Source organism: Anoplopoma fimbria, chromosome 19, assembly GCF_027596085.1.
Source record: "Anoplopoma fimbria isolate UVic2021 breed Golden Eagle Sablefish chromosome 19, Afim_UVic_2022, whole genome shotgun sequence".
Lineage (NCBI taxonomy): Eukaryota > Metazoa > Chordata > Actinopteri > Perciformes > Anoplopomatidae > Anoplopoma > Anoplopoma fimbria.
In genome coordinates, this window is record NC_072467.1 from 14,471,475 (window position 1) to 14,497,134 (window position 25,660).

The window sequence follows — 25,660 nt, forward strand, 5'->3', positions numbered from 1 at the left end:
CACGAGACACAAACAACAGGAGCGGAGACCTGGCTGTTTGTTTGTTTTTTCTTTTAAACCGAGTACGGAGCTGTGACCGCTACAGCTCCGGTCGCCTGCTTTATGTTTTGATTTTTTTTTATTATTTTTTGACCGTTTGCCCGAGGACAGAGGAGAACACAACAACCGTAATTCCGGTGGATGTTTTTTTTATTTTTTTATTTTTATCCGCAGTGCCTCAGCAGAGCAGCCAACCGGGGAGCAGAATGTCAAGGCAGCAGCAGCAGCAGCAGCAGCACCGGACACCGTTAAAACTCACCGACAACGTGGTGGAGGTCAAGAGCAAAGTGAGTGTCGGGCATATGGAGGTGGTGTTAGGCTGTTCATTTAACGGGAGGAAACGGGGGTCCTGTTCGTGCTTACCCCTCTCCTCCTCCGACACAACCTTTCTGCCGTCGTTCAGATGAGAGCGTGACGTCTCGCTCTTCAAGCACGCTGATCTGCTCGTGCGTTTTACCGTTTTGACGCTGCTAATTCAGAGGAGGGGGGGGTGTATCACCGGTTTGCGGTGCAGCTGACAGGCGGCCTGAGTGAGTCTACTGGAGGCTACACTAGCAGCAGGGCTACCCGACCCCCCCGCCGCCGCCGCTCCGGCTAATTCCGCATTTGTTTTGTCGGTTTTCCCCCCTTCTGTGTCAAAACACCGACTCTGCCCCGTTCATCCGCCGCACTCTCGTCCTCTCTCTACCTCTATTGTGTTTCAATGTCACCCCGTGTGAGTCTCATCTGTCACTCTGTTAGGGCTACTTGTCCCATTAGGCAGCTTTACTGTAGTGTAGTACTAGCTTGCTTTTTAAGCTACACTCTTGTATTGTAAGCCCACACGTAGGCAGTTACTGCAGGGTACTTAGTCTATAGTTTTTAAAGCCTACTTTATGTAAGTGTTTCCTGTTTCTTTCTTTTAAGGCTAATTTTCAACTAATTGGGAAAGAACAGGCGTGTCTGCCAGCTGCAACTTTGCATAATAATGGTACATGCATAACATTCAAACCATAGCCAAGTTGTTGACAGGTCACATAAAGCTTGAATTGTAATGCGGCATCAAGTTAATATACCCAGTCTGGAGCATCTTCGTCTGTATGTATTCTGATAGATATTGTGTTTTCATTGCTTGATTGCTGTGCCTTGGAGTTCCATAAATTCTCATCGATAGACAGCGCATTGTGTCCACATATGCCTTGACAGTATTGCCCCCTTATAAAGACGCACATGCCAGCAATACATAGAGTACTAAGAGCAGCTACAGCATTAAAAAAAATACTTATTACATTAATAATGCAACGCTGTGGAAGGAAGTGTTCTTCACAGGCCTACTTTAACTTCTGAGTCAAAACTCTCCTGCTATAATGTGTTGTCCGTGATGTTTTTTTGCCCCCGGCAACATACTGAAACAGGAAGTAGTAGCGGGGCCCGGGAGTGCCTCCTGACCTCTGTGCTCACTCTCTTTCAAAAGGATCACAGTTCAGTATCAGCCAAGAAATCACTTTGTCATTTTGTGCACAACAAGATGAGAAATGTGTGTAGTCTTTTGTGATTAGAGTGCGATAGAGAATGCTAAAGATCTGGACCTGATGAGGTTGTGGACCTGTGATGAGCTCAACCGAGGGCAGTGGACAAATGATGAGGAGGGGATCCACGGTTTCGCCTGCAATCTCAGCAACAGAGAGGAGAACCGATTTTAAAGTTTAACAGACAATGTGATGAGGCAGCGAAGAGCGTGACAAGATCTGGTTGGTTCAACTTAAGGACTGTTAATCAAAGATGCATCGATAGTGATATTAGACACGCGTGCATCTTTTACACATAAAATAATGATTCTATACTATTCAGGAATCGACCGAAAGTGTTTGTTAAAAAATAAATAGAATCCAATGAAATAATGAAAACATTTCTTTCAAGACTTTCAAAAAAGGTTTAACATCTAACGGCAAAGTTTTCAGGATTTGTAGGGAATTACTTCATCAACAAACCCACTTCACTAAGCACGGAATAAAGAGAGACACCGGAACACACACACACACACACACACACACACACACACACACACACACACACACACACACACACACACACACACACATATAAAACAGTCAGACCTACACACACTGTCTGGTATGGTCTCTCTCTCATATATCTTCATGTTCTGGACTGCTAACCTTCATATCCCTCTCTGTCTCAGTGTCTGTCAACTAGTGACATCACTTCACCGGTTCTTGAGTAGAAATGGCGTTGTGGGAAGTAAAATAGCCGACATATATATAACGGTATATTTTCACATCCAATAGATGTGTGCGACAAACATGTGCTGTAACCAGCCCGGAGGTCTTTTCGCAAAGACCTGTGCAGATCTGCACATGTTCTGAATCTACTGGGTAACAAATGTTATCTGGAAACGAAGACTATTTTGTTCCAACACACTTGTATTTAGAGATGTTAATAATTAACCATTTTAACGACCATAAGAAATTTGACCAATTAATGCTATCAGTTAAACAGTAGAACGGAAAAAATATATAAAAAAATAATCTGAAAATCAGAAAATCTCTCTTTTTATATATTTATAATAATAATAGTGGGTGTGTTGTCGTAAAGATTTTATAGCGAAATGTGTTTATCCCTGAATTAGCAGAACTTTGTTAGCGGCTATTCTTAAATATAACAAGTCAACTAATACTGCAGGGGGGAAGAGTAAGCAGCAACAAAAATAAATTAAAGAATTGAAAGGGAATTAAATGTGTTTATCCACAGTTTTACAGCCGCACCTTTGACCACAAAATATATCCTGTCAGGCAGGTATAGTCCGAATGCGGACACAGCTAAGATCGGATCTGAGCCGAACTGACCCATAGACTGTATATGAGAAGTGGGACACAGTTTTAAAGCCACAACTTGGGCGTTTTGGCCGTCGCCACCTTGGATTACATTCATCGCCATCTTGGCTTTTATTTGCAACCAGTGAACAGAAGTGACCATATTTGGACTGCGAAGGAGTGACGTAGAGATGCTGTATACAGCTCTGGTAGCGGTACTGACCTGTCAATCCCAAGATAGCCACGTCCTGAAAGAGACGTTGAATTATTTGGATAAAAAGAAACAAGATTTGACATGAGGAATTGATCAGCAGCATAACACACGAGTGATTCAGATTTATTTTTTCCTCGCAACCTAAATCAGACAGGCTGCTGCTGTTCCATTGTAGCCTTAATAATGGTTACTTGTGTGCAGCTCTGCACACCAACACAGTGAGTGAGACAACGTTCCTGTTAAACCATTTACATAATAACATAAATCCGACTTTCCCTATAATAATCCATTTAACTAGAATGGAGTATTTCCAGTGTTGTAATTAGCTCCCCACCCAAGACAACATGTTTACTATGTGTTACAATCACACATTATCTGCACTAACATGTGTACTGTTTGAGTTGCAAACCCACAGTATACCTTTTAAACAAGGCCCTGTACTTATTTCTTGTGAAATTGTGAAACACTTTGAGAGTGCACACAGTGTCCTGTGAATTATAGGCTGTATGTGTGGAGCACACATGCAGTACCTGTCCTGCCAGCTCCAGAGAACAATAGGCGTTTTATCACCTGGAGAGGACAAACCCAGCATGTGTCCTGCTGGCAGCTGGCGATGTAAGATGCCTATCTTTTTCCTTGAGCTGAGGACAGGCCCGACTTGCCCAGAGTTCAAAAGGTCAGACTAATGCTTAGTGGTGCAACGAATCATAAAACTCATGGTTCGGATTGTATCACGGATCAGAATCACAGATCAGATCAGCAAAAAAGAATAAAAGGAATCTTGTTTTACAAGATTTCACTTGAACACATGATGATTACTGTTTCATTTACCTCTACACATTTTTACTGAATAGAGCTTTAATGCATCATAATGTAACTAAACGCAATCTCCGTACATTAGCTGTTAGCTCTGTTATTTAGCCAAGCAGCCAACCGGCTGCTAACAGCTAACGTTAACTAGCTCTCTTCCTGACGATTTCAATGCAGATTACTTGGCAGGAGGAGAGCTGTTAACGTTAGCTGTAAGCAGCAGACGTGCAGCACAGTCAGGCGGCAACCTCAAAAAGAAGTCAGATTGTATAAAAGTCTATGAGAAAATGACCCTACTTCTCTCTACATTGTAAACATGAGTTTATGGTCTCAATCTCTTGTTTCAAGTCTTCAATACAGCATGATGTTCATTGAGTAGAGGATGGTCCATTTAGAGTCAAATAGACCATAAAGCAGAGTATGCTTTGGTGATTGACAGGTCGCTGCCACTACCAGAGCTGTATATGGCATTCCATATGGTAACCTCAAAAAAATCAACATGGCAAAGGCCGTAAATCCAAGTTGAACCTGTAAACTCGAGGCTTCAAAACAGCAGTCCACAAACCAATGGGTGACGTCACGGTTAGTATTAAAAGGACATTTTTTCATGTTACCAGAAGGTTTTGAAATGTAATCTGAAAAAAATGTATTTTCATTTTTGCTAGACACTTTAAAGAATACAGTTGTTTTAAGGAGGTTTTTTTCACAGCATCATGAAATAGATATTATGGAGAGAAGTTGGACCTGTTTAACGTCCAGCATTTGCTCTAAGTGTTTATTGTTTTATTATTTTACCGTGGTATGGAATTGGGTATCAGAAAAGGTGGAACTTCTATAGTGAGGCCTTACTGTTCCCCTAGAGTCTACCTCTGTATTTATTAGGCTATCTTTAGCATAGCTGCCAGACATATGATCATTTGCCAAGAGTAAATGTCTTTAGTGGGCTGTGGCACAGGTGTGCTTTAGGCCCTGACGTCATCGTGTATTGTCACAACAATACATAATTTTCCGCCATAATTACATCCACATGAGGTATGCAAAAAGGCTCACCTACATCATGTATCCTCTCTGTACTGTTTGTAGACATGCTAATAATAATTCTTTATGTTGACTGAAGATAAAGCTGATCGCACTGAAATTAAAAAGAAGAAAGTGAAACACTTAACTCTAATCATCTATTTTATCTTCCAGTTAAGAAGTTAAGAAGTTAAGAAGAAGGCTTCATACTGCCCCTAAAAAGCGTTGGCACCCTGAGAGACCTACAACTTCTATCAGTGCTGTTTTATTTTTTAGTTAAATACCAACGATAGCTGTCTGTTTAAGGGAGCTTGCATCAAATATCTGACAAAGTACGTAACATGTTCTTTAATCTGGTAGTTCTTGATTTAAAGCTAAATGTGGCCAAATTAAGGCTGGACAACATTGAATGTTTGAGAACATTGGCTAAATAAAAATAATTTTGTAGAAACTAAATGTTATATTTCTGTTTCAAGTGTTTCAAAGCCATTGAAAAAAAGTATTCAGGTTGCTTTTCAGCAAACGTATTTACAATACCAAGCTCCCCGTGTCAAATGACTACATATGAGACAGACTTTGATCATTTGGATATCTACTCTGAAATGTTTGATTTTACAGTGTAATGATAAAGAGTTGATCGGTATGTTTATTGACTTACCAACTGTAATGTTATATTTTTAGGACTGCTATTTGCGTGATTGTCGGACCGCCCATTGAAATCAGTGTTGGATGGAATAAATAATAATAATAATATAATAATAATGGAATTCCATTCATGTTTACAACACAGTTCCTGTAAAGTCCATAGACTGAGCCGATGACGAGGAGTTGCGAGCGCTCACTGCCTCAGTGAATATTCTGTGACTGTTGCTCGGCAAATCTTGACGGATGATATATATTTTTTTTTACGCTGCCTCATCTACCTTATTAAGCTCCCTCTTGTCATCGGCTGAGCGCTCTCCATACCACACTGATAGAGAACATGAGAACACTCTCTGTCACAGCAGTCGACGCAGAAAGAAGATTCAGTCTTTCTTTAATACCTTCTTTTACATTTACTTTACTTTTACTTTCTCCTAACTTCCAATAGCTATGTAAATGACCAGCGTAAAAAATTATGAAAGCCACCTGTGAAACCGCATGAACGCCAAAACTCGCTGGTATTAAAAAGCATATGACCAAACTACACCGTTTGTCCAAGCCAACAGCTGTAAAAAAACAAAAAAACATTATTGTTAGATTTTAATCTTTCCGCCGTTTCTTTTGAACACATCATATGCGACAAACAAAAAGGCAAACAAAACTTATATGAAGTCATGATCACACTGAAATAAAGGAGAGATGTCTCCATATGAAAAACAGCAAGGCCATCGATGACAGCAAAGGGAGGGGTGTCAAATAAATGAAGACGTTCGTATTGCTAATGTAGTTTAATGGAATTGCATCAATAGCCAATTTAAATCAATGGTGATATCATTAGGCTATCTGTATACGTTTAAAATTTCAAACAGGATAACTTCAAAGTTATTACAAAGTGTCATTTATATCGGGTTTTTAAACTCAAAATCGCTTCAAAGTAATGAATTATACAATACATTAGTTTCAATACTTGGACTTGGATAACAGCAGCCACTCAAGCTTTGTTTATACTCGATCTTGGCGCCGTAGCGCAAGCCTCCCCAGACTGCCCTGTAGCTCCAAGTGTGCACAGAGGAAACAAACTCCACGAGGAGGGATTTTAATCATCTGTAAACTCGTATCTCATGTTCATGGACTACTTTATTGCCTTTGTACAAGCCATGTAAAGACAGGAGCCAAATATTAGATGCAGTATGAAGAAGGTTATCCTGTAAACAATTTAATTTGGCTGCAAAATATTTACTCAAATAAAGGTTTTTAAGACCTCCTGTTTCTAAAGCATTTAAAAACGAATAGGCCGTCTTTGTAAAATCCTTCTACGTGTCGTAGTGCTTTAATCAGTGAACTGAATACTGAACTGAGCTTAAGAATGAGGCTGTTGTTACGAGTGCTTCTCGCATGGTGTTTAAATGAAATCGCAAACTGTAAATGTATGTCAGTGTATACAATGACAAGTCGGTCCTAAACTGAGGACCATCTGAGGGGGGGGAGCACCATTTTCACGCTGGCGTTTGTTGTCTCCTCCAGTTCGAGGCGGAGTACCGCCGCTTCGGCCTGAAGAGGAACGGCCCCGGCGGCTTCCATGATTTCTACCGCCTCCTCCAGACCATCCACCGCATCCCCGGCGCAGACGTGCTGCTGGGATATGCCGACGTCCACGGGGACCTCCTCCCCATCAACAACGACGACAACTTCCACAAGGCCGTGTCGGCGGCCAACCCGCTGCTCCGCGTCATCATAACCAAGAAAGGTAAGACCATTAAAGGGGCACGGAACAATCGCTCTCTCTCATACAACAGGCTGCTCCACCTGTCGGCTGTCCCTCCTTGCTTTCAAGCATCATATGCTGGTGTGTGTGTGTGTGTGTGTTTGTGTGTGAGAGAGAGAGAGAAAGAGAGAGCCAGGGGCTGTGCACAGCTGCAGGGAAAGGTTCCTTGTTCTCAATATCAAACAGGTTTTATTCTTTAAACACAACGCCACCTGATGATTCTCTGCTTTCATGCAGCTCTCCCTCTGGGTAGGCTGTGAGTTTTCTTTTTTTTCTCTCTTGCCGTGTGTACTGCATAAGACGGTGAAGAGAGGTGGAACAGAGACACTGTCAGACATCACTTCAGAGTTTGTGCTGGAAAACACAGTTGAAGGGATGAATCCTCATTCTGTTAGGCTTTAAAACATCATTCTTAACCATGGAAACAGCCGTTGACAAAACAATACCAACCACTCGCTGTCTTTTTTTAACTGTATTACATGGCAGTGGTGGATTGTGGATGTTGTGAATGTTGAAACTTTTCATTATTCTGAGAACTTGTTGGCTTAGAACACAGCTTAAGAATTGAGCTCGGTGGCTATCTGATGTGGTGGAAATTCCAGAACAAGCAAGTGGACCTTGAGTTCCATTGAGTCTCTGTTAGACACACTGAAACCAGAACATGTATTAGAAACAGAAGATTAACCAATTTAGGTTTCCTTTATTAAACACACTTCATAGTGGGCTGTGCTAACTGCAGGGCTGACACCCTCTGGTCCAGTCGTTACCAAAAGACTGGGTCGGGACCCACAGTTTGGGTCACAAGAGATTATATCTGGGTCGCCAATTAAATTAGCAAAAGTTGGATTTAATAATGAATTCATAGTTCTGTAGCACATGACGGATGTTTCTGTTGGCTCAGATAAAACAAATACACTTCTCCTCCAATCTTCTACTCCTGTTTAGTTCCTTCATTGTGTGTTATTTGACCGATTATTGTATGATTGTCGTCCCCCGGTGCACCTCTTCCCTCGCCGCGTCTCTCTCTTGCATAATTCATGATGTAACGATGCTAATCTGCTGCTTAGCAGGCCGCTATTGTTGCCACAGAATCGCAGACAGCTGCTGGTTTAATCAGATTAACTCAGTGCGGTGTGGGAGAGAGAAAGGAGAGGCGGAGACGTGCACTTTGGGTTTTTTAACATCCTGTTGAGCAAGGCTGGTCATTTAATGCTGCAAACTCCTCAGCCAAAACACGGGGACGTGTTGCAGAAATCCATACCAGTAAAACCTTAAACACACACTTGTACAAGTTGCATTAGGAATAGTGGCGTAACTCAATCTCCATTGTGCTTTCAAAGCGAGCTTGCACCTCATTAGTGAGGATTAAGACTTGAAATCTCACTCACCCGATCACTTCATCTTTCATCCCTGAAGTGTGATGCTGTTTATGCATCATATCCACGTGAATGGAGAGACTCATACAGGGAAATCCGGGCTACATGAAGAGATTAATATAGTGGTGGTGGTGATACATTTTCTTCAAAGGTTTTTCTAGACTTAATCGCTGTCATCTTAAATAATTCACGTTGGTTTTTGCTAAATACAGCGTCCCTGTTATAATATCGCACCCTGTTATCAGGACGTCATGCTGTGTTAAGTGAATGCGTGGCACTGTGAGGTTGTAAAAATCTTCCCGACTGCTCCAGAACATCAGTATCCTCTGTGCGTTCGTTTGGAGTCAGTTCAGTGGGTTCATTCTGCTCCCCCATCTCTCTATGCGTTCCCCTTTCCCTCTCCCCGTTCTCTAATTCATATTACCTCATGCTTTGCAACCTTCACGCCGGTTGTGTTTGTGTTTGTTTGCACAAATGCTTTGTGTGTGTGTGTGTGTGTGTGTGTGTGTGTGTGTGTGTGTGTGTGTGTGTGTGTGTGTGTGAGTGTGTGAGAGAGAGAGAGAGAGAGAGAGAGAGAGAGTGATAGCATCCCATCTGGTGTAGTAAGCCATTAGCCACTGAGTGGGATTATCTTTCTCTAAAAGACTTCATCAATCATATCTGCTCCACTCACTGCCACCACTCCTTGTGTGTGTTCGTGTGTGCGTGTGCGCGTGTGTGTGTGTGAATTTAATGTGCACAATGTAAAAAGCTCTGAAAGGATTACATCGAGGAGGGTGATGTCTAATACACAGTATGTGAATTACATCCATCTGCAACAGTACTGCAGTGGTAGCCCAGGTAACAGTCTCATCCTGTATTAGTGTTACTGTGGTAGCCATGGTTACAATTCTGCAAGAGTACTACAGTGGCAGTTGTGGTAACAGACTCATCCGTATTAGTATTACAGTGGTAGCCATGGCAACAGCTTTCAGGAGTACTACAGTGGCAATTGTAGTAACAGTCTTTTTTATCCTATATTAGTATTACAGTAGTAGCCATGGTAACACTTTTTTGAGAGTACTACAGTGGCAGTTGTGATAACAGTTCCACAGTGGTGTTATAATGGTAGCCGTGGCAACAGTGTGCAGAAGTACTACAGTGTCAGTTGTAGTAACAGTCTTATCTTGTATAAGTATAACAATGGTAGCCATGGTTACAGGTCGGCAGGAGTGTACAGAGGTAGTTAAGCATGGCACAAATTGTGTTGAATAGAAATATAACAGTTTTAGTACTCCTGCAGAAGTGTTACCAACTCAACAGCTTTAAATGTAATACATCTGAAGTTACTGGCAACAATTCTGTTTTATCATTACAGCTGTAGCCAACAGTCCAGCATGTGTAGTACAGTGGAAGTTATGCAGGTAGAATTGCACGGCAAAAATATCTAGATTGACGAATATTCATTTTAAACCACATTATCCCATTTTGATGGAACTTTTAGGTAAGCACCGATCCAACTTTTTCTGTTCTGTTACTCATACCTGGGCTTTGGGTATTGGCCGATACCAGTGTTTATTCAATACGTTGTATGCTTCACTGTGTGGAAGGGACTAGGATCATTCTTTTATGTGTAAAGAAACATTGTTTTCCTAACTATGTATAACAAAATGTAACAAATAATTATATATAAAAAATGTACTGAATTTGTATTTATTATCGATTTATAATTTGTACGCCAGCAACCAAAATCTTAAAAATGAACAAGAATTACAAGTGTAAAATAATGCGGCAACAATTTTGTCAAATGGAATTGAAATTATTATTATTATTATAATTATTATTATCCGATATCAGTTTCAGATCAGAACTTTTTTCTGACTGGCTGAGTGGCCAAAATAGCTTTACCTAAAAGTTATGAAATGATTGGTTACAATGGTACTGCTGATATCATATATATTTTAAGCAGTTATTTTTGCAGTAAAGAAAGTGAAAAGAACCTTCCCCTAATATTCTGTTTGCAATGTCAGGGTAAGGCTTAAGATGAATCTGCATACCCAAAAGTTCTGCAGCATTGTTTTTGTGGAATAATCCATGACATAATGACTCAGCTGGGGAAGTATTTTTAGTCGGTACGGTTCTCAGCCGGTGAACCAATAGCAGATTAATGTTTCATCCTGTTTGGGGGAAAATGTTCACACCGTGAGCTTTGAGATGCTGATAAAAGAGAAGCTGGCATACCTGAAACCCCAAAGCTCAGCGCGTGTGTGTTTGTGTAGGTGTGTGTGAGTGTGTGTGTGAGTGTGTAAGTGTGTGTGAATGCACAAAAAAAGGAAATGAAAGATTGGGAAAGAGAGAAACCGGAGGTAGAGGAAAAGGAGCAGGTGGAAGGAGAGAAAGGGAAAAAAGAGAAGGGGATGATGAAGTGGTGGGGGGGTTGGTTGGTTATCTTCTTTACATTACATTACATTACAGTCATTTAGCAGACGCTTTTATCCAAAGCGACTTACAATCAGTAGTATATTAGTATATATCATTCATCCATTCACACACTGATGACAGGCTACCATGCAAGGTGCCACCATCAGACTCTAACTAACATTCATGCAACATCCAGTCCACACCGATGGCAAGCCTTCGGGAGCAACTTGGGGTTAAGTGTCTTGCCCAAGGACACATCGACTGCCGAAGCCGGGTATCGAACCACCGACCCTCTGATTGGAGAACTACCTTGCTCTCCACTACGCCACAGCCGCTCCTGCCAGTAGTGCGCTGCAGAAATGACTTTCCAGAAATAACACAGAAGCCATGCACAAATAAACACATGGAACACTGGCACGGTTGCTGACATGCTTGTGTCTATAAACGTATAGAGGAATGCATTTCTGTAACGCTCCAGACGTGAGTGGCAAAGTCCCCCCCCACTCTCCCTTTTCGGGGAGCCGGCTGTGGACAACCGAAAATATCTAGTGTACAACATGATGAGAGGAGGAGGCCAATCAAATATTTATACCCGGGCAGCGAGACGCATGGAACGGAGGAGAATCTGGAGAGGAAGTGGTTTTCTCTCTGCAGCTGATTTTTCCTGCCTTCTGTCTGTCTTGACGCTCTGCCATCACTGTAATCCATCTAATGAGATGAAGTGAGTCCAGTTGGAATGAATTGAAACAGTGGGACTTGTGACATAAGGAAGACAGTAAATATTTGTGGTGCTTTGGCACCACTGGCACAAAATGCTCTGACCGGGAGGGGAGGGAAGAGGAGGAGATGGAGTGGCACCACTGATGCAAAGATGAGAGAAATTCAACTTTTAATTAGTTACTAACCTTCACTGTTCGTTCAATGCAAAGTGAGGGGAATAATCATGCTTGTAAGTATCGATATGTAACACATACAATGACAAGCATGCAGACTGCAGCTCAGTACGGCGTGAGACACACATCATGGCAGAGAGAAGAAAAAGATCCAAATTGTGGCTGCATTTTACCAGAGTACATGCTGATGACTGTCATTATCAATAAAATACTATAAAAAAATCAACAGGTAAGGGAGGTAATACCAGGCATTTATCAAAACCTTGTGCCCACAAGTTTGTCTAGCAGCCGTCCGTCATCGTCCACTGCAGGTAACGTTAGCGATGCCAAATGGAGTTTGATCATAAGAGGAGGCTAGAAGAAATGAAAGCTAATTGCTTAGCAAATTTTTTAGCAATTGGAATTTTTGTCTTGCTGCTCAAGAAATAATATTTGTAGACATACAACAATAATAAAGCAATGTCGATTATTTTGTTAGTTAATTGGCTTTTTTTTTTTCTCTCACAATAATTTAAAAAGAAAACGTTAAGAGTATCGATAAGGAACCAAACTGATAAGCAGTAAAGATAAGAGAACTAGTATCGATTAAATCCTAACCCATCCCTAGGGCCCAACTGGCTAGCTAATCGCATGCATTCTGGACCGCTCTAACATGGCGGTTACTGCTGATAACGCCGCCCCACTGCGCGTCGCGGGAGCTTGGTGCCCGCTCCCCAGTCCCCTCCTCAGGTTAACACCGTTAGTTAACTCCGTCGGCACCAGTTGCTGCTAGGCAGCTCAGCCCTTGCCATGTTGAGAGCCATTAAGTAAACATTTTATATGGCATATTATATATATATATATATATATATATATATATATATATATATATATATATATATATATATTAGATGTATAACAAAATTATTTTATAATTATAATATTTTCAGCATATCAAGTATGTCTTTTTCCTTGGCATGACTGGGCCTTTACTTTTAACTGCCTAAAATATATTAAGTTAAAGTCAAAGATTTCAGAAATGTTGAATTATGACACTTATTCATAGTCTGTTTCAGCCAATCACATGTTTTCTGTATTTCATTCTTTTCCAGGGAAGTGATGAGCAAAAGCATACAACTGTTGAGTAACTACAGTGTAATACATGAAAAAAGTAATGAGTAATACAAGCTTCTTCTTTTTTTTTTAAGTCATGCTCTCTTCAATGACTCATCATCCAACTGTTCTGGCAACTTTGGTTGAGTCAAAAGACCGAGAGAGAGGAGCAGAGACAGGAAGCTCTCCAAACTTTTGATTTCCTTTCTGCAAAGCCCAAAGGGAAGTTAGTGAAGGGTCAAATTACCACAGTCCTCCTCCTCCTCAAGCAGTTACTAAGAGGAGCAGCTTCATCACTGCTGAAGAGAGGAGAGGGAGGTGGGGGGGGGGGGGGGTTGTTCTTCCCTGCCTCCCTTGGTGGTGACGGTGTTGGCTCCCAGCAGGGACCGGCATAGCAGCGAGGCAAAGCTCTGTATGTAGAATGTAGGCTATTTGTACTTCTTTACACTAAAAGACAAGGGAAACCTTTTGAGGTGTTGTTATTTATAGGTTATGATGCCATGGTTTTACTGGTCCGGCTCATTTGAGATCAAATCTGGCTCCATGTGGCCCATGAACTAAAACGAGTTTGACACCCTCGTCTTAAGGAGAAGCGTGACATTGTATTTCCTGGTTGTTGTTGTTGTTGTCATTAAGAGGTAAGGGTTAATGCCTCGCCCCTCACAGCATGAAGTGTGTCCTCCTGTCTCGTGCCGTTGTACACAAGCCTATTGTAGACCTGCTCTGGATTCAGCCATATGGCACCCTATTGGGCTCCAGATGGTGGGCCCGCTCTGACACACACACACACACACACACACACACACACACACACACACACACACACACACACACACACACACACACACACACACAAGCTCATGACAGCTGCAGATCATATGAGATCATTTCAGATACAGGTCAGACAGTCTGTCGATGAATCAGCCAGCCCTCAGTGTTTCATCCAGGCAGCAGTAGTTATTTATTGTTCTCAGTTGCTGCGGGGGATGAACGGCCTTCATATCAATAAACTCAGCACCGATAGTTATAACATATAAGTATATCACTATGTTTACTTTAATATTCTTCAAGCTGGTGAAATACAGATCTTTGTTGACATTATGTGTATATGTTATCAAGCTCTTTGGGTCCCCAGTGCATAAATATACAACCGAATGTGGCTTTACACACATATCACAAACACACATCTCCTAATATTTGTATCTTTATGAGAGTCCTTGATTGTTAGCATTCGTTAGCTATCCCCCTAAACCTAACAACCAACTTTAGCTTCATAAATTTAACCCTCACTATAAAGAGCCTGTCTGTGTCACCGTTTCCATCCAACCGCAACTCCTTTTCTTAAAATTTTTGAACCATATCATAGTTGCTATTTGGGAGTTTATGTGAATGTAACGGGTTGTGTTATAAAAATAGACATATGATATCATCTCATATCCAACATAGGCCCCTGAGTGAATCCCATCCGTTTACCGTGGCTTTGCAATATCAGCAAATATAGTTACTTTGTGCAAAGAATCAATATAATATCGTATTGCGTGTTCACTTCCCCGTTCTATATGCAAATACACATGCAGCCAAGTAAACACATGTCTAATACAGCAGATGTAGCGATGTAAGATTACAGGAATGTCTGTAGCAATGTGCTTTATAATCATGTATTTGGCATTTTATGGACCTAAAAATATTAGGTTATCTAGTGGCAGCCTGTAAAACGGTGGATAAAAACGTCATTACCAATAAGTTCTTCACAATAAAAGTCCCATGTATATTTTTGCTGCTTAGACTTCCTCCTTGCAGTATTACTAGACTTGTTTTATAGAAGACAAATAGCCGCTAACAAAGCTCTGCTAATTCAGTGCTAAACACATTTTCCTTTAAATCTTTTACAATAAAAGTCCCCCCCGTTATTTTGTAATTTTAAAAAGTTTTTATTTTGAAACAGTAAAATAATACAAATGTTGTGTTTTCATCAGCAGTAACTTATGAGGACTGCAGCACAAGTTTACTTCCTCTCTCTCCCCTTTGCTCTCCTCGTTAGAAGAACTCCCATGTGGGGAAGGAGACTATATGTCTGATAAATTGTCCGGATTTGTGTTCACATGCTGTCCACACCTCACTGAGATCAGAACTCAAAGCGAGCCAGGCCGACTCATTCAGGTCTGAACAGGGTCATAGAGACTAACAACCATTCATGTATGTCTTTAAGCTGTTGTATCGGACAGTTTTCAGAATATTTTGGGTTTGGAATGCATTGTTGTTTTGGATGACGGCTTCATAAACTTTCCAAGATAAGACCAGAAATTTAGGAACATTGACAGTCTGAACAATATGTCGGATTCACATGGGATTAAATGTTAATCCTACTGTTGGTGGTATCACCGCATTAAAGAATGGGGTTGGTCTCTTATTTTTGGGAAATGAAAAAGCCTACAATATCCCTCTATTAGTCTACTGTGTGTGTGTGTGTGTGTGTGTGTGTGTGTGTGTGTGTGTGTGTGTGTGTGTGTGTGTGTGTGTGTGTGTGTGTGTGTGTGTGTGTGTGTGTGTGTGTGTGTGTGTGTGTGTGTGTGTGTGTTAGAGGGGGCTTAGCAGTGTCTGTGCCTTTGGGGGCTTCAGTCTGGCCCTTTCTGCTGCGGTTCTGTCTGCCTTGTCAGGAAACACACACTCTCTCTGAATGGAGACGATGTGTGTGTGTGCGTGTGTGTGTGTGTGTGTGTGTGCGCGCGTCTGTGTTTTTGCTCTTGCGTTAACGTCGCTCCCCGTTGGTCGATTCCCCTTCTCAGACAGTGACCTAATGAAAGCACACACCCACATCCAGTGAGAGAAACCGTGTGCGTGTTTGTGTGTGTGACGGAAAGAAAGAATGCTGTGCGGAATGCAGCATGTCGGGTATTTGTCTCCAGCAGAGATGATGCCTTCACTTTGTTTGCTCCTGTTCTTGTCCATACTATGATGTATGTGTGTATCAGTGACATGCTTTTTCATGCCTCGTTTGTGACAACTATCAAACAAAATGTGGAAAGACGAGTTAAGGTGAGAAGCAAGTAGTTTCATTAGAGTGTTACTGCCATGTCTGAGTGACAAAGGTTTACAGACATTATAGCATGTGTATGTACCTGAAACACTAACAGTTTACAGTTGCCTTTGTGTGATAAGCTCTTTATTATATGCAGTTACTTCAGCTGTGAGACTCCACTGACAGTAATACCACATGTACTACACTCTATGTGAGCAAAAAGACAGTTGTATACTTTAGTTTGGTTTATAAAGACTATAAAGGGTACGCATGGTTCTGCATTATGAATCTCAACGTACTCAAGCATGAAGTCACCTCTCAAAGTTAGGGGCAGCATTTCACCTCTACTACTGGGTCCATACAATCTAAAATTACAGTAAATAACAGTAAGTGTTGACCTATAATTTAGGTTAGCCATCTGTGCGTTACGTCAACACTAACTGGAGGCCTTAAGGTATAGGGTAGTCTGTTTATTGGATATAGAAACAAGAAAATGACTCGTAGTTTTGTTTCGTACCTCAACGCGTACCTCTTACCTTTGTAACGGCAGCAACTAAAAGTTTGCTGATCCGGCAGGGAGTCGGGGCAGGTTACTATAGTTAATCTATAACTGAAGATGTATCTCCCAAAGCTCCTGTCTCTTAGTTTTGGGAAGGACGAAACTAAAATACACGTGGTGTTCTTGTTTCTGCAATTTTGGATTTAATCCACTAAACAAACTACCAAAACGTACATTGACCCTCAGTGTGATTGACAAGCCCTTTGGGCAGCTCTACTTCTTTGTCCTCTCACGCTGGACTGAGGACAGACTGGACCCTACGGTGTCTAACTATCGCCTCTTGATGTATTACGAGACAGGACGGGCTAGCTGGTTAGCATGCTCATTTCAGTAGATATCTCTGCAACACAATAAGTAGATGTCTTTGACAGAACGTCAACAATTTAACCTCTTCACATTCTGTTGATAATGTTAATTTTTTTCAAATGTTTTAGACTAAAATTCTTGCCCGATCTTGCACCTGTGAACTATTATTTGTAGTGATATTGTTTGTCAAATGTCAGAAAAGTTGAGTTTAAATTGCTCTTATCAAAAGAAAGTTTACAAAGTAGCTCTCTGATAGAATAAAAAGTACATAGAGATCAAAAGCAGAATACATGAAATCAATAAAGCTCAGCACACAAAAGCCATTCAAACATGATATTTCTCAATAGATGATGTAATGACGTGTTTGTCATGTTCCCTTCAACATGATACTGCTGATGGAATGTAGTTTTGCCACATAGCTGACATACTGAAGTTAAGAGCCCTCTATATAAGTATCATGTACATAGAACACAACATACTCTTAGTTAGGCGTTCCCATTGTCACCCAAGAAGAACAGTTTAACTCTTGGTGGTGGGGTCAAAGAGTGAAACATTTTGATTCTTGACTGGGATTTTTATTTTTGTATCATTGTGTAATATGTAAGACGTGCCGTTTTTTATTTTTGGATCATGGTCTCAAGTGGGTACCAGATGCCCCGGATAAATGTTAAAAACAGAACATCATTGAAAGGCTCATTGAACACTGACTCACAACAGGCAGCAGACAGCTTTTTCAGTGCTCTTCATGAGCTCAAACTAAGCCTCCTGCACTTTTGGTCCCACCCCTATCAATGACATCAGAGCAGGTGTTTTCCTTCAGCTGGCACAGGCAGATTTTATTCAAATAGTTTGCAAAAGGCCGACAAGGAGGTTTATGACTGACAGGTTGTTTTGTTTGGCTCAGGATCCATAGCAACATAGGAAAACAAAAGACAGATGTCTGTCTGTGCTGCTTTTGAAGCCCGGTGAGGCCTATTTTTAAGACAGAAGGTGGTAGATTTTGGGCACAGACTGAGTGGTGTTTAACAGTTTATTAATAAAATAAAAATAAATTGTTGAAAAAATGGATAGCATCCGACGCTATGTCAGTCAAAATGTTTCTATATTTCATGTTGCAAAAGTCTCTGAGCTTAAATCCAAGTCTAAAGTTGTTAAAGGGCAAGTCCAAGTCAAGTATCACTTCTTTGAGGGGGCAGTCCGAGTCAAGACACAAGTCTTTGAGGATCAAGTCCAAGTCAAGTCTCAAGTATTTTAGCTTGAGTCCAAATCTCAAGTCCTTGAGAGGCAAGTCCAAGTCAAGTCTCAAGTCTTTGAGTTAGAGTTCAAGTCAAGTCTCATGATTTTGAGCTAGAGTCAAAGTCAAGTCTTTAGTTACAAGTCCAAGTCAAATGTGAAGTCTCCTATGGTTGTAATGAGCGTTATTTCATCTGCTGCATGCCATCCTGTCTGCTTAAAACACTGCATAGCTATATCTCATGAATTCAAAGTATGTGCTGTATTTTCAGACAATTTTAGTTATTTTAGTGGACGTACATTGATGGTGAGGAGTTTCCCTAAGTGATGGTAACCCCTATCTCAGTTCAGAAGGTCTTTGGCCTCAGACGTATATGACCTCTTTGATCCTTCTTAAATGATTTAGGGGCCATGTGGTGGTTGTGATCTGGCTATCACTGCTGATAGGAAAAGATAAGAAGGATTGACCTTTGCAGAAGTGGGTTACAAAGCATGTGTAAACTTTGGTTTTCATAACAAGAACTTAAGTAAGGTGTAGTTCCACCACCCAACTATAAGATCCCTGGCAGAGAGGTTCCGTCGAACCAAGAGTCTGATTGGAGAGAAGCCCTGGCACCCAGTCATGTGACTGGCCTGGCTCTTTGTGTAATTCAATGAGTAATTGGGTTCGACCAGTCTGCATGTTCTCAGCAATCAGTGTGTATGGCTTTAATAGTCCCGTTTCCCCATGAGTCAAATGTCATTGCTTTGACAAAGGCGTTTCTGATTTTAATGTCCTTGACAAATTCCAGGAGATATTCCGATCAAATATTATCTGCATTTATTGAGCTTATAAACAATTGATAGGCAGGCTATATGACATCATCAAGGCATATGGATTCATAATATTTCCATTCCCAGTGCGGCCGCTGCAACACTACGCTTCCACTATCATCAATGGAACTGCCGCCACAGAGATCTCCTGTACAAACGTAAAAATAGGCCAATCTTCTATTTATATTTGTACACAAGATTAGTGTGGCCCTTATGCACAGAAACGGGTCATTAAGTGTTTATATTTATTTTTAATAAACTACCAATTTACAGGAAACAACTTCATTCCAATGAGCGTATAAGCAGTTTGGTATTGAGAGCTTATGTCTGCATTTATTTTTCCAGTACCAGCTGGCGGTAAATTAGTAATGTTATAACTTCCAAAGCCTACTGTAGTCTGTAGATGGTAAGTTACCCATATTACTGAAATCCCCTGAAAAAAATAGATGTTTCTAAGCAAAACGCAGGATCCGAAAAGAAAGAATCCCAAATGGAAAGTTTGCCGTCTTGTTTCTTCTGTGACTCAAACAACCGAACCCCCAGTGTGCACCACAGGTGTAGCCAGTAAAAAGATACATTCCGCGGCAAATCTTCTGTGTTCAGACAGATATCAATGAATGATTGGATGTCATCTGAGTGACAGCTGGAAAGGAATAAACCCTTTAAAACCTTTCAATCGGACCCAGATCATCTGTGTCAACTCGGCACACAGCAGGGCTTAAAGATGGTCCCGAGGCCGTCGCTCATATGGTCCCCTTCCAGTAATAATCAACAGTGTGTCATAGAAGGAAGAGCGAAAAAGAATCATCTACTGCAGAACAACAACGATGGGATTATGGATTGAGATGAGATCGAATCTGTTGGTGTTTAATCTGCTTCAGAATCTGAGGTCAGGCACAAAGGTCTTTAGAAATCTGCTACAATCCTTTGGTATTAATCTTGGATCAATCAGGCAAGTTAGTGAGGGCTGCAGTCTGATGGAATCAGTACTGTGGAAGTTATACTAAATGTACCATGAGAGCCAAGAGAGAGAAGACATTCCACCCTAAATTATTAATTTTATCAGCCATTATTTAAAGACCATTTTATATTTTAGAATAGATTGTGTATCATTGTGTATAGATTCATCTAGAAACAATAAATATAATTTGCAGCCCAAGACCTTGTTAAGTATTTGTAACACTAGTTTAAAGTCTAGTTTTAAATTTATTGTTTTCAGTTTAAGTAGTGTTAGTGTAATTGTTCTAGAAGTGATAAATGTAGTTGTACTGATGAAATTTCAGCAGCAAGTGTTTTCAGGGGAAGTAGAAGAAGTTGTTAGGAATAATAATTCCTAAATATCAGATCTTGCCGGTCATATAATATGTTTTTGGTGAAGTCATGCTGTCTGCTAATCATCGCTGAAGCCGCGTATGGAAAAATAAACAACAGAAAGGAAGAGGAAAGAGATGTGTGCACACGAAAAAGTGTGAAATGGATCCAGATATGAAATCTGACTCAGAGAATAATATTTTTGCACTGAATTGTGCTCAAATGTACTGTTCCACTTGATTTGATTATAAAGATAAACCTCTGCTCTGAAGTATGGGAATGCCCACCTTTTTCCTTTTAGCAGTCTTTCTGTACTTTTACTCCTCTGTCCACCTCTCCAACACCTCTGTGTGAATGACTGCCAGATTTCTGTCAAAGCTGGACCGCCAGTGTTTCTTTAATTTAATAATTACCGTAGCATCGGTATGATTCAACTACTCATGTCATGGCTGGTTCAGGCAGCTCAAGAACGTGGTCATAATCAGGGTCTGATTTTAAATATTTTGTGGCAGGCAGGTTGTTTTTCTGCCTAAATTTGTACAGGACCCCTATTAGTTAAGTGTTGAGTCCATGATCAACCAGGTACACAAGGATTTTTATGTTTCTTTTACTTTTATATCACTTAGATTTTTATCGCAAGTTACCTAGATCGTTGAAATATCCATTCAATTGAATGTAAATTTGTAAATGTTATATTTTTTTATTTGTTTTTAAAACGCCACACTATAGATTAATAACTGTTCCCTCCATCCTTCTGTGTGTCTTCTTTTAGAGGGCGAACCTATAGTCTTTGCCACCAACTCCCTCCAGAGGCGTAAAAAGGGGCTGGGCTTAACCGGACTGCGCACCACCGGCTCAGGCTCCACCCACTCAAAGAGCAGACCGGGACTCATGATTGGCATGCCGCAGAACTTCCGGCAGATCTCATCCATCATTGACGTGGACATCTTACCAGAGACACACCGACGCGTGCGACTCCACAAGCACGGCACCCACAAGCCACTGGGCTTCTACATCCGCGACGGCGTGAGCGTGCGCGTGACACCACAGGGCGTAGAGAAGGTGAGATCAGTCATTTAATATTACTTGACATTTTAATGTGGAGGATTAAACATTTGAAGGCACTTTATTTATTGCTCTAATGGGAGTAAAATTCATACACACTTTTGGGTTGTCTGTCTTGAATAATATCACCGACCCTAATGTCTGAACTTAATTACTGAACTTGTTAAAAGGTTTTATAAGAAAATTGATTTATGGTCACACCATTACTGTCACTTTGTCTTAATACTACACCGAAGATGAACAGTAACAATTGTGAGGATGGCCCAGTGTCATTACTGTTAGAACACAGACTAGACCAGGTCATTCCTATGATATTATCATTAATCGCAATTATTTATTATGTGAGGACTACAAAAGTTTCTGAAATGTTTCTGCAGTTGTATATTAAACCAAAACATAAAAGAAGGTTAATGTTATAATAATAGCGGTAATATTTGGACATGTTGTTTGTGTGTGTCATTGATTTGGTGTAGATGTACAGATTCAATTTTCCTCTTCCGTCATCCTGTAGGTCCCAGGGGTGTTCATATCTCGTCTGGTACGTGGTGGGCTAGCAGAAAGCACAGGGCTGCTGGGAGTTAATGACGAAATCCTCGAGGTCAACGGCATCGATGTAGCAGGAAAATCTTTGGATCAGGTAAATTCAGGATTTAAGAGAGTTTTTTTTGTTGCTGTTGTGCAGTGTTACCAAAAGCTGATATTTTACTGGGAAAACAGTTAATCACAGTATACAGTAATACAGGGTTTTTAATTCCAGGGGTTTTCTCACAGTTATTTTTTTTTTTATATTATGGTTAATTAGTCAAATTGCTTAACTGTCATTTCAGGTTACAGACATGATGGTGGCAAACAGTCACAACCTCATTGTGACCGTCAAGCCGGCCAACCAGAGGAACAACGTGGTGCATCGTGGGAGCAAAACCTCGATGGGCAATTTTGGTTCCGTTGGCTCAACCGGATCCAATAACTCCGCCCTGTCACACGACTCACCAAGCCCCGCCTCTCAGAGCAACCCCATCACTGCGAGGTAAGATGTGGCCATGACGGAGGGCCTGCTTTTTGCACCGAGGTCACTGAGGAAAAGAAACTGTCTGTCATTTTAACGAACCTTCCATGGTTCAAGAATGAAAAGCGTAAGTGTAACTGTATATATGTATTCTTTATGAATGCAGCTCCTAATGATCATTAATATGCACATTAAGTACAAACTAGAGACCAGGCCACTGCCTCTTCAATGTTTTATTCCAGCGTTCATTTGCTGCAAAAGTTGTCTGATTGAATTGTTTTAATATTGTTAATGAAAGAGTGGAATGTTAATTCATTTGGTATGTATTCCGGGTGATTAAATGTTTTGACATTTCTTGCACATTCTTCAGACATTTTTCACACATTGATCTGATGATTTAGTTTACACTCTTGTGGTCAATTTTCAGACATGATAAAATGGCAAGTGAAGAACCCAGAGAGAATAAGCGCCAATTCTGCACCCCCCTCCATTCTACGGAGCTTTTTTTCCAAACATTTTTCACAAATATTATCTGATACCTTACACTCATTTTTCCTTATCGCAATTTTTTCACTTCTTTTTTGCACATTTTTCACCCATTGTTCGGATCATTTTTCACACTCTTTTGGAAATATTTCAGATATGATAAAATGGTGGGTGGAGAACCCACAGATAATTAGCACTAACTCTGCAGTTCCTCTCAGCTCTACGAGTGTTTCAGCTCATCGGTTTCTCATAACTTTACTGTTCTGTTTTTTTAACTCTTTTTAACACTACCTGCTCGGCAGGATTTTGTAAAGGAAAGAAAAAAAATTATTAAAAAACATATCATTGTATAATCATTATTTATGCTGTTTGTTGTTACTACAGCAACAGCATTGCTGAGGGCGACAGCGATGACGAGGACGACGACGGCGACCTCATCCTGGAGAACGACTGCCTGACTCCCTACGACTCCGACCGGGTAACCAACAGCAACAACACTAACCTCAACAGAGACTCGCCCGGCAGCAGGTCGCACAACCCCGCCACGGGCCGGCCCCTCCCACAGAGCGTCTCGTTGCCAAACAGCGTCGGAGCGTCCCTGAGCGACAGCTCAACGGCCCTGTCCAATCACAACGGAAACCCCGCCCATGCGTCTAGTAGCAGTCAAGAGAGCATGAGAGAGGACGGCAACATAATCACGCTGTAACCACGGCGACACACTGTGACAGTCTGGACTATGGGATGTTACGTCCGCACAGTGCAGTTACCAGGACAACGACAGATGGCTGTGCTCCAGCACCGCAGCGATACGGGACAGAAGGTTCTGCTAGCTTCTTAGCGTTAGCTGGTCTTGGCGGATCATGGGGTTTCACATTCTACCGGCATTAACAACACTGACTGTCTGCCACATGAGGCTGAGCTGATGTATATAGCTGATTTATCAGCTTCAAAACAATAATTTATAGTCAATTGAAGGAAATTATTTAAATGCCATAATGTATTAGCAGATCCGTGTGGACTAGGGAGCAGAGAGATATTTGTTAATGCTCCTCTCAAAGCCATAAGTCAGTTTGATGTCAACACGCTCAAGAAAAAGCATCTCTTCAACAGCGGCGCCAATCAGACACATTACTATTAACTGGAGAAAAGCCGACTTGTTCACCACAACAAGACATTTAAAGAACGGTACACAGTAGAACGTTTAGGGATCTATTGTCTTGGCAGCACAACGACCAGTGCAAGCAGCACTCTGACGGTTTGGTAGTTTCCTAACTTTGCCCGCGTCTGTTTCATAAAGCTGCTGCCAATCTAGGGATTTTAATCAACACTAGCAAAGTGAATATTTGCAGCAAAACATTTTTACCATCACATTTGTTTGGCATTTAAATGAAATTGCAAAATGAAATCCGTCTGCATTTATCAAGAAAGGAAAATGATTGATTCTCCACAGCTGCTTTACACTATGTAAAGTTTCTTCAAATCCCTGCTGACACCTGAAGGGATCAGGACACACACATGGATGATTCAGATTTGAATAGGGCCAATCAGAGCTACGAAATCAGTGATGTGATTGGCTGAGATTGTATTTATTAATCCCCCACACCTCTTATCTAAATATTCCACTTCAGTCAGCCCGTTTTCCCCAAAATAGCAGATCACAAAGCTTTGCACTGGTTGTCGCACTTGCAGAATTAGAATATTGCCCTCAATTTATTAGAAATCACAGTACATCAAAATACATTCAAGACAGATTGAACTGCTTGAAACCAGTTGAAAATGAGACGAAAGGGATTCGATAATATTTGCAACGTTTTTTATTTTATTAAGATTTGTCTTTTCTCTAATCAGCTTTCAAACAATAATTATGAATCATCTTATTGGTTAGATTTTTTATATAGTTTTTAGTTTCTCTTTATGTGCATAAATCAAAAGAAATAGGGACATTATGTTCCATAACACGCATTACTTTAAAAGGGGTGGTCAGTTCTATGATATTGTTAGGCTCAAATATAGCTTTTACCCTCTGGCATTGCAAATATGGAAACACAATAACTGATTGCATATATCATGTGTCATAATATCGTAATTTATATTTTCGTCAACATTTATTCACAAAAAAGGCTTGATAGGAAATGGAAAATGGGTAATGTGGCAACTGTTTTTTGTGATTTTCACACTAAATTGAAGAATCAAATACATGTGTTACGCACACAAACACTATCAACCATCAGGGAGCAGGGGTCAAAATAAGGAAATTCCTGTCACTCTTATCTTGGTCATATAAACCTGTGTCTCTGCGTGTGTGAGAGAGGCCACGTCTTTGTTGTTGGAGCTCTGGGGGTATCGCCTTACGGTCCGAGATGTTGGCCCACTCGGTCACACACTGCACTCTTTCTTTACTGTCCTCCTCCGTCTCACGCTCTGCTTCCAATTACACCAAAATGTTTTTTGGTCCGATTGTCGAACCGGATTAATGTCAGCTTTATGAAGCACAAAGATGTACAAATGATGATACATCCTAGTAGTTTGTTACTTAACAGAAATAAAAAAAATCCTAATATCCTAATAGAAATATCACACAGAGCTCCAAAGGCTGCTTGTGTTTAGCGTGGTCTGACAGCGTGGTCATTGTGCCCTGGGGGAGGTAGCTGTATGGAAATGGAAATGAATTTTCACGCTCATTTGAGGAGGTTTAACTTTGTGGAAATAAGTTGCTGTGCTAAATAGGTCATGTAACCGCTTATGCCAAATAAATTCTGACGTTGCAAACATTAAGCTCACATGACTGATCAGCTGTTTCAGCT

At 40.9% G+C, this 25,660-nt stretch overlaps 1 protein-coding gene across 1 annotated transcript; it reads left to right on the forward strand.

Moving 5' to 3' along the window:
• Nucleotides 1–230: 230 nt before the first annotated feature.
• On the forward strand, nt 231–24,105 carry pard6a (par-6 family cell polarity regulator alpha). Its single transcript, XM_054620663.1, has 6 exons — nt 231–326; nt 7,057–7,279; nt 21,072–21,361; nt 21,876–22,001; nt 22,192–22,391; nt 23,241–24,105. The coding sequence occupies exons 1-6, from the start codon at nt 246–248 to the stop codon at nt 23,560–23,562; spliced, it is 1,242 nt and encodes a 413-aa protein (XP_054476638.1). The 5' UTR covers nt 231–245; the 3' UTR covers nt 23,563–24,105.
• Nucleotides 24,106–25,660: the final 1,555 nt, after the last annotated feature.